Source organism: Anser anser (assembly GCF_964211835.1).
Source record: "Anser anser genome assembly, chromosome: 4".
Classification (NCBI taxonomy): domain Eukaryota; kingdom Metazoa; phylum Chordata; class Aves; order Anseriformes; family Anatidae; genus Anser; species Anser anser.
Window position 1 is genome coordinate 1,117,174 of NC_139724.1, and position 12,837 is coordinate 1,130,010.

Genomic DNA, 12,837 nt, shown 5'->3' on the forward strand with positions numbered 1-12,837 from the left:
CCGATAAACACATAAGAACAACAGTGACACATGCAGAACTGTCATCTCTGGAGAGAGAATTTTTAAAGTCTGCGGTTGCACAACCCCCCCCCAGTAATAACATGTGGCAGTATCAAAAAGAGCTGGCTGTTGCCTGTGGAAATTTTAGAGGTACAGAAAACCTCATTATTCCACACAAAGCCTTGGTTCTTCTGCAGCATGCTAACTGGCACTTACTGTACAGGGCATGCCTTAACCATGTATCGCATCTATCAGTAACAGTAAAGCATAAGAGCAACGGGAAAGAGCAGAATACATGAAGAAAATGCTAGGGTGTCTGTACAATGACATCATGCAATTAGAACCCATTCCTGTGAAGTTGGCATGTAATAAGGGCTTGGGGGATCAAAATCTCACACTTTTTCTCTGGCACTTAAGCAATTGTATTATGCAACACTTCCCAACACCCTGGGCGCATTATGGCATTTCTTTCATCTTCTCATTAAGTGGCATTCAGTGACCAGCACTAGGTTTAGTAATCGAATAATGAGATACAGTAAAATATGATGCTATTCATTTTATTTCAGAACAATAATTGGACCTAAGAAAAACTGATTCTTGTTTTTGTTTTTCCTTACTTGTTAATGACACAGATGGTGCATTAAGGCTTACAAGTGGGAAAGGCGGTCATGAGGGACGCCTGGAGGTCTATTATGCTGGGCAGTGGGGCACAATCTGCGATGATGGGTGGACAGAGCTGAATACACAGGTGGTTTGCCGGCAGCTGGGATTTAAGTAAGATTACTTGGTATTAGTTATCTGACTCTTTGACTTGACAATGATGATAGATATTTACACGAACCCTATATTCTTCAAGAGGCTGTTTTATTAATATTAGGTGAGTGCTTCCTAGAAACTACTGAGTTATGATCCATTAAAGCCTGCTTCCATCAGTCTCCATCAAATATTTATGGCTTCAGTTTAGGTAGGACAAAAAGCTTCAGCTCGGTCTATGGTTCAGCAGTCTCCATTCACTGAGATCCTTCCAATCATCTTTTTGGCTAAGTGATCCACAGAGAATAATAGATTTGTTGTGTTCTACTTTACCTAAAAAAGATCAATTCTTCAAAATCTTTGCTCATGGAACAGTCTTCAAAAATCACAGAGACTTCCAAGGTATAAATCCTTGTGGATCTAGCTCAAAAAAAACCCACAGTCTAGCCCTGAGACACTGTTATGTATTGAAAAATATATTTTAGAGAAATTCCCACTAGTTTCATGAATTCGTTCTTAACTATTTTTCACACTGGCTGTGGTTAGAAGATGCACTCTCACTAGGTAATCATTGTTGTGCCTTCATACCATATCAGATCACATTCAAAAAAGCCGAGACCCTGACATTAACATGTATATATGATACTAAGAACATGCTTTAAGTCCCAAAGTCAGTGAGACAGATGTGTAATTGGTTGAACAGAGGCCTTAATCAAAGGTGATACATTCTCAAGTCTGGTTCAATGTAACAGTAATGCCTTAAAAATATGCATTATCAGGAAACAAGCATATAGTGCTCTCATTGATTTTAATGCTAACCGAACCTGCTCTGTCATGGTTAATACTGTCCACTGTTACGCTTGAGAAATCCTTACTGCTTAAGAAACAATTCATTTCCATTCTAGTGCTGAAGTATCACATGCCCTCTGATCACTGTGGACCCAAACATTACGTACACGTGTTTGTTACGCAGGTACAGAAAAAGCGTGCCGGAGAGCTACTCAGAAGGAAACTCTGCTCCCATCTGGCTGGATGATGTCAGCTGCTCAGGGAAGGAGACAAACCTCCTGCAGTGCTCAAGGAGAGAGTGGGGAAAGCATGACTGCAGCCATCAGGAGGATGTCAGACTCATTTGCCACCCAGATAATGACAGCCATAAGCTCTCGCTTGGTAAGGCAGCTCTTTGGTAACATCTCAACTGGAGTAATGCTGTGGGTACAGATCCGAGCAAAGCACAGTGTACTTAAAAGGGTGCCCAAAATCTTAATGTTTGGCAGAAGTACTCAGTTTAAGACGAGGAAGGGGAAAAGCTCATTTTTTTCCTGAAGATCATAAGGAAACAGTAGAGAGAGATCAGCATGAATTTGCAAAGTAGCAAAGTCAGATTCCAGCGGTCCCGTTTAGATTCTCTAAATCTAAATGAAGATAACTTCATTGGATTTTAGAACTTTTCAGCCCTTCCCAGTGGTACACTGCATTGCACTCAGCACTCTCCAAGTTCTAAGGAACTGCCTTGTATTATCAAAAATTGGAGAGGAAACTGTACATTGAAAAATATAAATCAATAGTATATCCTCCTATGGCCTTACATACAGACAGTCTGAAAAAAGAGCTACAAAGAAAGAAGGCAAATTCAGAGAGAGCAGGAAGAAAGGGTGAGAAGCATGGCATCCTTTCTGTATTACTATTGTCTCTCACCTGATTGTGCCTGGGTGCTGACCAGGACAGAATGACACAAACACAGATCGAAAAGCCAATTCCAATGCCAAAAAGCATACAAACTTGCATGAAGAAAGAATAAAAAACAGTTAAGAAATCAGAGAGAAATGCCAACTACATAGAGATATTGTAGAACAAAACACATACAATTGTTTTCCAAAGATTCCTAAATCCAGATGTAGATAATCAAACAAGAATTGTGGCTATCAGATATGCACAATAAAAAGACTGGAACAATGTGTTGCTCAGCATTTCTGAAAACAGGCTTCAGTTTTTTGATTTGCTACATACAAATGTCATTACTTGCCAGGAACGTTTTACAAAATTCTTGCCAATATTCTTTGAAATTTAACCAGGTATATTTTAGTTGATTTCAAAACTAGAATTAACAAAGGAGCTAGTGGAATTAGACTCACTGCTTCTCCTGAAATCTAATGGACTTGTATGTTCTCTGGAAATTACAGACTGAAGGCCTATGTTGGAAACTAAGGCATGGATTCACTGCATGGCATTGCTACCTGTTCTTAAAACAATCTGCCCTTCCACATGCACTTTTCTAGTCTCTCCCTCTTTCTGGTCTTTTTCTTTACAGCCTTTTGACCTTTAAGAATCCAATGAATGTTTTATTTTGCAGTACAGTTCCATTATGTATAGATGATGTTGAATCATATTTGGTAGAAAGAATTTTCTCAGACCAAAAATAACAGGAATTCAAATCATCACTGCTGTCTTTGCAGATGCAAACCATCTGTGCTGCTTTGCTCAAGTTCCTATAAAGTGTAATCTTAGCTGAAGGAGGTCCGGTTCAGTTAAATGCATCCACATGGCAACATTCTCACATCCCCATTACCAGAAAGTCATATTAATTTTGTGCTCATAAATAAATACATGCTAAAACACAGGCTGATGAGTTAACAATAAAACAGATATACTGTATTGTGAATATCCCATGCCTCTAGCTGGGTAATATAATTTACACCTAAATCACATTCTTCCAGTGCAACACATCATTTCAACAACAAAATGAAGATGGTGTGTCTAACATTTCCTAAAGGCTTCCTGACTAGACAGGGGACAAAGACTCTATTGTTGCTCTTTGCTTTCCAGCACTTGAAAAAAGCATTTTTTCTCTCCCTTTAAGAATGAATTCAGTGGAAAAATATGAGTAGATGATATAACTTGAGGAAATACAGACATTAAGGGATACTAAAAATACAATATACCATAAAACCCAAAACATTTGTTTAGTATATAAGATCCTGACAATGTAACTAAACAGAAAGTTGATGAAGCAAACACTTGTAACTGTCCAGGCACTATGAACTCCAATGAGAACAATATGCTTTAAATTACATTTGAAGCAAAAAGACTTTTTTTTCCCTAATTTAATCAGTGAATTAAACCAGATTTAACCAGCTCTGCACCAGATTAAGGTAATTCATGCCCTAAATTAATCTGAATTAAATTTCAAAAGCAAGTATCTCAAAACAGGCTTTTATTTAAGAGCAAAATTAATTAATTTCTCATCCTTACAGTGTTAGAAGAGATTTGGAATAGATTAGAAGGATGAAGGACAACCTTACCAATTATTCAAAATAAGGAATACTAATCAGACAATAAAGATGGCATAGTAGAAGATTCAGAATGTGAGTCTCACTTAAACAGTATAAAGACACCTCAAAGGAATTCGTAACTGTTTTAAGGCTACCTTCATACTATAAAGGAGTCTTAATGTAAGTAAGAATCAAATATGTACTTCACTTAATGTTTCAAAATTTAACTATAGGCTGAGCACTGAACAAATCATGATTAATCAAGTCTGACTAATCCACGAGTGAGATTTTGTATTATGAACATATCTGAATTAAAAATCAATTTAAAATGCTAGAAAAATAATCACACTTTACTGTAGATCATTATGCTATCACACAAAATACGCTACAGAACAGCATGTATAACAAGTAAGTAATAACTGAATTTCAGCACGATGCTGTACTTTTATGATGAGATTGTGGTAAGACGAGTGGTAGCAACCGGTCTGAGAATGGATTTATGAACTCAGGTATAGTTACATTTATCCACAACGTTTCTGCAAGGAGAAGGTGTCCCATGGATGGCTACCACAACAAACACACCTCAGGTGTCTTTGCCATTAAGGGGAAAATTGTTCTGTGCCCACTGTGGTCAAGTTATGCCCTATGCCCTACGCACTATGAAGTTCAAAGCACAGAGAGTACAGTAGTATTTCATAATGCCTTACACTTTGTACAAACTACTTCCTTTTGTCAGCTAGGGAAAAATATGTGACTACTTTATCAGCTGACATTAGGCTTGCTGAGCATAAAGATCAGTTGACCCTGTATGCTGAATGTAATGACTTAAAGTACTAGTTCTTGCTTACGTTGTTGTGGGTTGACAGCTGTAATTTATTCCCAGGTCCTCCCATCAGGCTGATGGATGGTGAGAATAAGAAGGAAGGACGTGTAGAGATTTTTATCAATGGTCTGTGGGGCACAATTTGTGATGATGGATGGTCTGATAAGGATGCAGCCGTAGTCTGTCGACAGCTTGGCTACAAGTAAGAAAACTTGTTGAGCTGTTTCTCAAGTTATCTGTTTGCCATATCTAACAATGTTAAGTTTATGCAACCAAATATCACCAAATTACGTCTGTTGCATAATATATGTCTTCTAAAATTCGTCTGTTTGGCGTAATTGCTGTATCTAACAAAGTTTGCGCAACTCAATATCACTGATTTATGTCTCATCACATAACAGATACATTTTAAAAGTGGTATGTTTGGTATTCTTTTAGAAAAACATTTATACTGTAAGTAGTAGTAGATTATATCTTCAAAACAACAAAACTTGACTTGTATTATCTCTGACTGAATCATCTCTTTGGTCTGCTCCATCCTCAGCCTCTCTAGGCTTTTATATTTCTCTCACAGATGACCAAACTCAATCACTTATCCCCACCTTCTACTTTAAGTCTTTGCAGAGGTAGGCAGTTGGATGGATTCTCAATTTCTGTCATGTGAGAACAGGGGTTTAAGATTATAGGATACAACAAGATACATGTTTCCTGAAGGGCTAAGGATAAACAAATTTTAGAAATCTAAAACTAGGTTCCAGAAACTGGGAGAGCTTGTCGGAAATACTGGATATTGGCGACCCTGTGTCTAGACAGTCGCATTCCACAAACCTGACTGTGCTGTTAAGTACAATGATGAGCTGGAATTGCTTCTGGGCCTAGGAGTTCATGCACAGATCTTTTTGTTGAAGTTTAAATTACATTTAGTGGTGACTTGGCTGTTCCAAAGCAAGATTGGAGCTACTGGGTTCATGCAGCTGAGCTCGGGGGTTGATGAATGTTGTTTCTTTAGTAATAAACACGATGACCCTTTCCTGGGAGGAACTCAAAAAGCACCTAACACTGAAGCTGACATCAGTTTTCCTAAGACTGATCACAGAACTAAACGTTATCATTCAACTCCCTTTACAATGCTATGTTTAGTTCCCAAGTCTTTCCTGCTGGGGAATCTTTAATATACTCAGCCTTGCATTACATTCCTTGGAAAAAAATTACATATTTATTATTACAAATGCGAGAAATGACTGCCTTAAAAAGGAAGAATTGTGTAAACAAAGGGTAAAGATTGAGAACATGTACTTAATTTTTCCTGCATATATTATTCATAATGTCCGTGGTTGTCTGTACATTTCTTTAATGAAGTCCTGCATTGGAAAATTCTCAGCTATTTTTTAGAGTTCATTTCTGAGGCCGAAACAAGAGAATCCTTGAGTTGGAAAAACCCCTAGGTTCAAAACAATACCAGTTTTAAAGACGCGTCATTAAGCTGGTTTGTCAAACTTGGGATTAACGTTAGGAAAACAAACAAAAAAAAGAAAACAGCCTTACTAATTGGCTAAGAAATCATGAAAACATAAAAATAATTAATAGCAACCTAGTCAAAGTATATTTGTAGCAGGATAAACACTAAGAGAACGTGCACCTTTTCTGAAGTACTATCTACAATGTGATCGTGTTTAGCATACAAAAGAGTATTTTGATAGAGTGAGCAAAGAGCAAAAGAGGGTTTTAGAATCTCCTTCATTTTTGTAACGAATAAATAAAATTCAATAAAATTGCATTCCTTTCATTTAGGACAAGGTTATAAGAACACACACGTGTGCAACCCCCCAGATAAACACATATCCTGCCGTTAGTGCTCCAAAAATGATCTAATACAGAAATAGAAGTCTTCTCGGCTAGATGGCCCTCTGTATTAATCAACTAGATTTCCTCATTAACAGCATTATTAATAATGGTAATACCACTTCTGAAGAGCTCAGCATGTTATTGTCTATGGCCTCATGTCTGAGAAAAGCTGGAGGATAAGACCTGAGCCCACCCTTCTCTCCAGGGACAGATCTGAGCAAGCAAGGTTATTTCTCTGATGGTCATTTCTGTACAGACAGCTGTCTTGGCAAGCAACAATTAAGTGACACATGCACCTTCGATAAGGGTGGTCTAAAGGCTAAAAACACTTGTAAGATCATGTTCCAGCATGTAACAAACACAAGACTTTTAACGCTTTTACACTTAAAGCCTTCCTAATTATATGAAATAATTTACTCTATTAACCTGTACTCCTTGCTTTAGGATGCTATGATTTTTATATTTGTTTTCTGGTAGATGTTCTTAAGCAGCTTTGTTCATTTGTTTTTCGTCGAATGGGTGTGGACATACTTCTCATAGCAATTACCTGACAGATTACTGATGCACAGTAAGAGACAGATAGCTATCACATAAAGGTATCAACAGTCTATGCAGTACAAGTTCCATGATTTAATTCATGGCAACGCATGACTGCAATCCACATATGCTAAATTTCCTCCTCTCTGTGTCTTTCAGCTATAATATTTACATATGCAACCTCATACATGTCAGTATTCTTTGAGATTTGCCTGGTAAGCCAGTGGAGGCAGCGCCTGCAAAGTCTGTACAGACAATTATCTACTTCTCTGGGAAAGGCTAAATCTACTGTGGTGACTCACAACAAAGGAGCAACTTTAGAGCAATGCCCTAAAGCAGAAACTTTGTATTCTGACACAGAGATACCTAAAGCAGGTTAAGATTTTGCAATGACAGCCTGTGCTGTCCCAGTATTTTGTAAAACCATACATGGTTCAGCTGCCGTTCGGTATCAGGGAGTTGGACATACTTTCTAGTTCTCTGTAATCAAAGTATTATTCACAAAAGAAAATATTTGGAGCAATAAGAGACACATTGCTTGTGACTGACGAACTAAATCATCCTAAACTCATCAGGCAAAGATTGTCCTATACTGGTTCCAAAGTCAGTTAAGGCTTTGGATTATCTGGTAAATACTTGGTGGCCATGGAAATTAAAAATGTCTAAGGACAGTTGACCTTGTAGTATCATCTCTGTGAGATAAGCATCATGCTTCCCTTTCCTGGCTTTTTACGATTTGTGAATTCTAAATAACATTTGCTATTTAGAAATCCTGTCCCCTTCCCTTCGATACATGGAAATGAAATCCACATAGGCAAGGCTTTCTATGTGCAAGTTTGAAAAACGGAGGAAATTTGTATGTATTGCTTTCATGTTTGAATTACAATATATTCTATGTTATGAATTAAATTATACCAATATGGGCAATTAAGGGCTGGATTCTTTGAGTTTGATCCAGCAGAAATCCAGCGTTAATGAGACAAATAGTTTTGCAGAAATGTGCCACAAATCTGACTTACTTATATGGTCAAGGAAAAGCAATGTTTGGTAAATAGATTTATCCCTTTTTATGTTACTGTTATTAATTCTTGCTGCTCCCACTGACTCAACACTTATTTGTTGGACAACCCTTACTTGCTTTGTATGGCCTCAAAAAGATCCATCACTAACTTTTTTTTTTTTACATAAGTATTGCAACAGTTACATTTCACTGCCTTTCTCCAATTACATTGCCATTTTAGAATTTAACTATGGAAGTGCACTTTAAAAATGATTTGATTTGTACTCATGATAACAAAATATGTTAATAACTATTAACAACTAATAGATCGTGGCTCCTACTACACTTCAAATATACTTTCCTAGTTAACTAGTCCGTCTTTCTCAGGGAACCAAAACATTAAAAATATATTTTTAGCATTCACAGATGCTGATTTTCATATAAGGATTAAAGGGATTATGAAAAAGCAGCTTTCACATAGTTTTCTTTATAGTAGATATTTGTAATGCCATTACAATGTAAAATACTTGGCATAGTGCCTTTTAACTAGAGACATAAAAGCACTTTTAAAACATTAATGAAGTGCAGCAATTTTGTCACACTATTATTTTTTCCTACTTACAGAGGCCATAAGAGAAATTGTCATCTAGTGAATCAGTGACATGACTTGGAATAAAACCTTGGTATCTTCATTTCACTACTGATACTCTATTTCAGTTGTGTAGAACAATGCCTCAAAATGTTTTAATTAATATCTATATCTATATCTATATATGTTCTGTTTCCAGAGGTCCAGCTAGAGCAAGGACAATGGCATATTTTGGGGAGGGCAAGGGCCCGATCCACGCAGATAACGTGAAATGTACTGGAAATGAGAGATCCTTGGTGGACTGCATTAAGCAGGACATTGGAACACACAACTGCCGTCACAGCGAGGATGCAGGGGTCATCTGTGACCACCTAGGCAAGAAGACTCCTGGGAACAGCAATAAAGGTGAAGTCCCTTTTTGAGTGGTAAATAAACAACTTTGGATGGGGAACTGGATGGGGATCCGTCGGGATAGGAAGAGATGGAAGTAAGCAATCCCACCTTATAGAGGAAATACTTATATAAAAGAATTTCTAGAAATGCAATTGGAAGGAAATTGTCTGCCTTCACTGTTTAATCTTACTGCTGTGCCAGCACTGCAAATGAATCATTAAGACTATTCCAATGAGACAAGGCATTTGTCTGCCATAATTTGCTGCAACCATGTTCATTAAAACATACAAGGGACATGAAAATGCAAAAGCCTAGACAGCTCCTCAAACCTTTTCAAGGTATAACATATCTTCAGCTGAGGATTGAGACCCATGTGGTACATCAAGTTCCGCTTACACTTTCATGAGGATAATAAAGAAAGAAGCCCATAGAAAGTCCTAGGAGTAAGTCCAGATGTACACTTGAGAAGCAAGAAGGTTGATAAAAACTGTCATGAAACACAGGTAGTGTTTTTTAGTTAACTCTCACTGCAAAATGGATGCTTTTTAAAGTTTAACACTGTCTACATCTCTGATTCTGGCTTAGATTCTCTTGCTTCTGTTTGTGGATTGAGGTTACTACACCGCCGACAAAAGCGAATAATTGGTGGGAAAAATTCTTTACGGTAAATATTTGGTAAAGTAACATCATTTTCAATATAAAGCTTCTAAGACATCTATTTGCAATATGTTGTTTGCGTAACTTATGCTTTTACTGTAGGGTTATTTTGGTTTGTCATGAGAAGCAGAAATACACTCAAAGCAAATTTGGTGGGAAATTCAAAAATGTTCATTGGTAAAATCTTGGAGTATTAGTTGAAAATCTGTAAATACTTATGGCTGTTTAGCTACTGGATTGGGTTAAATTTCTTACTTTCGAAATAGTCATTTCACTTATTTTCAGAGGATATCTTGATTCAGGATGTGAGCTATACTAAGAAAGCTATGAATATGGTACAAGGCTATAAATACTACCTATACTGAAAGAAGGTCTGGGTACGATTCACTGCCTGATTTTCCTCCACAAAATGCACCTTTCTGATGAGGACACAGCTATAAAACCAAACAGTTAATTTCAAACAAAGATCCTTTGTAAGTGGAGGGGATTCAAAGAACCATAACAAGAGGAACCTAGAAAACACATTTAAATGCAGTCATAGCAAATTAGGATTACTTACTTTAGTAGGAGACAAATGAGAATAATAAAGAGTGCATTGTATAGAAAAAGGAGGTTGAGAATTATTCTCAGAATACACATACAGAGGACACTGGATGAAATGAAAAGGTGACAAGTAGTGGATTGCACAGTTAAGTCTAAGCAAGAAACCTGGTCTCATAATAAAGAAGCACAGAGACATTAGATGAAGCAAAAAAAGTGAGAGAAACCCAACCGTACACTTAGAAATGCTTCAAAATCAAGAAAAAGAATATATGAATGAAATCAGAAAAGGACTCATCGTCACAACAAAGCTCAAAAAGGAAGTGGAAGCTTGCATATATACCAGAAATCCAAAGTTGTCTGAATTACCCCCAGTTTTGGAAACAGATACTAAATTTAAACAGCAATTTTATTTTTTTTTCAAAGTCTAACGTTTTATGCTTTTATGCCTTCTGGGAAGTAAATTTCTCCACCTTACTGACATTTAGCACTGGCAACTCTGAAATAGCATGCTGGTCTAGATGATCTCGGGCAGCTCCTGTACTCCAGCACCTATTCAAACCTATATATTCACCTATACACCTATAACACCTATATATTCAAACCATACACCTATTCAAATTGACAGTAGTCAGAAAATATTTGTTGCTTTTTCCTGATGTTGATGTTGCTTACAGAAGTATCCCTTTCTCTCCCTCTTCCTTCCTCTCAGATTGTGTATTTTGCTAATCTATTAAACTGGCAAAAAACAATCCATCCTGTCTTGATAGGCCTACAATAATGCATCCCGAATCTACTATCCAGAACAGAAGATAGCAGGCTGAACCAAGGTGTTAACCTATTACTTGTGTTTATACAGTTGCTTTAGACCTCTTGATCTGTAAGCTTCCTTTTTCAAACAGCTCAGGATCAACAAGGCAGATAGCAACTCAGACAGGAAAGCAGTCTGGGATACATTTTTCAAGAATTTCCCTTCTTTCCCTTCACCAGTTGACAGGAAATTTCTGGTTTGTTGTCTTGGATAGTATTTGGCGAGGAACCCATAGAATTTATTTCTGGTACAATGAATGCAACCTGAGAAGGGAAAATTAAAATTATTCACAGTGGGAGGAAGTGCTCAGAGTGCTGGGTGTCCAAACAATCCATTAAGTAATCCCAACCATTGTTAAATGGAATTGTGGATGCTGCAGGAATTTAAAGGTATTCTCAACTGCTACTCAATACATACCATGATTTGTAAGTTCTGTCAGTCAAAGAAGCTTACATGGGATTTACAGTCAAGGTAACTGACAAGCTACCTTACCTTTCCGCTTTTGTACCCTGAAAGCAATGTCTGTGCTCTCTGCAGGGGTGGTTGGCCATGGCAGGTTGCCCTCCGACTGAAATCTTCTCATGGTGATGGAAGACTCTTGTGTGGTGCTACTCTCATTAGCAGCTGCTGGGTCCTCACTGCTGCACACTGCTTCAAAAGGTAGGTCTGTCTCCCTTTAGCAATGCAGTGCATTTTCAAACTACATCACATTTCTGGGTGTAGGCAAAAACATTCTGGTTCAAGCCCATTGAAAACTGTTCAAAAGAGTTCATCTTTGACTTAAAAAAAAAACACCGAAAAACTGACATCCTTTGCCCCCAGATAAAAACAAACAATAAAACTATTCATTGAAATATTCCAGGTGTCATCACCCAAGAGATTTATATTCAAAACTTCAGCATTTCCAGGCAAAAGCATAGCCAATACTTCGGATATTTTAACAGATCTTTCTATTCCAACAAATCTGCAGCCTATGTCTTCTAGCTTATAGCAAAGACAAATGAGCAAACACTGAACACAGGAACTGTTTTTTTTTTTTTTTTGTAAATGATTGATGTTCTTATAGTGACTAGTTGTATTAGTCCCCCAAAACTCTTTGTAGGGTAAAGCATTATTACGTATTTTGCAGAGTCTAATAGGAAAGTAAATCCGTAAACTGGACACTAGTGAGACTGAAAAAGTTCTGCTCATTCTTCACAAATAGGCTGGAGCAACTGCCTTACTCTGTTATTTCACAGCACAAACAGAACTGTGTCTTTTGCAGCTATCTAAATAAAGATTGTGTCCTCTTTAATAGAGCTTCTTCAAACAAAGAAATAGTTGCCTAAAATGCTATGCTAGGATATTTTCCGACACTGGTATCTAGCAAACTATGACCAATTCAGCTTCTTTCCACGTAGACTGCAACTTACACTCTGTTATAAATCACATCTGGTCTACTTGGTCTAACTCCTTCTGCAGTTTCAATATCAAACTATTATCTAGCTTTTCTAAATGTCTTTTCACATTTTTGCAGAAACATGTTTTGTTACTGATGATTCTCCTATTCGGTTTTTATTATATGCCCTTTTCAGTATTTTTGACATCAGAAACTCATTGCCATGAAGTTACTGTAGT

At 37.2% G+C, this 12,837-nt stretch overlaps 2 protein-coding genes across 8 annotated transcripts in view; one reads left to right on the plus strand and one right to left on the minus strand.

Annotated features, from left to right (window-relative positions):
• Window positions 1-12,837, minus strand: part of LOC310898756 (bifunctional heparan sulfate N-deacetylase/N-sulfotransferase 3) — a 382,477-nt gene that overhangs the window by 19,436 nt on the left and 350,204 nt on the right. The window lies entirely within an intron of this gene.
• PRSS12 (serine protease 12) overlaps window positions 1-12,837 on the plus strand; it is a 43,462-nt gene that overhangs the window by 17,015 nt on the left and 13,610 nt on the right. For all 6 annotated transcript variants that reach the window (XR_014583602.1, XM_083834189.1, XM_083834186.1 and 3 more), the window contains 6 exons: window positions 633-774; window positions 1,727-1,923; window positions 4,909-5,050; window positions 9,019-9,224; window positions 9,798-9,876; window positions 11,758-11,880. Coding sequence is in view for 5 of the 6 variants with exons in the window: in XM_083834189.1 (XP_083690315.1) it covers window positions 633-774; window positions 1,727-1,923; window positions 4,909-5,050; window positions 9,019-9,224; window positions 9,798-9,876; window positions 11,758-11,880 (889 nt within the window). In the remaining variant the exon portion in view is untranslated. The remainder of the gene's footprint in view (window positions 1-632; window positions 775-1,726; window positions 1,924-4,908; window positions 5,051-9,018; window positions 9,225-9,797; window positions 9,877-11,757; window positions 11,881-12,837) is intronic.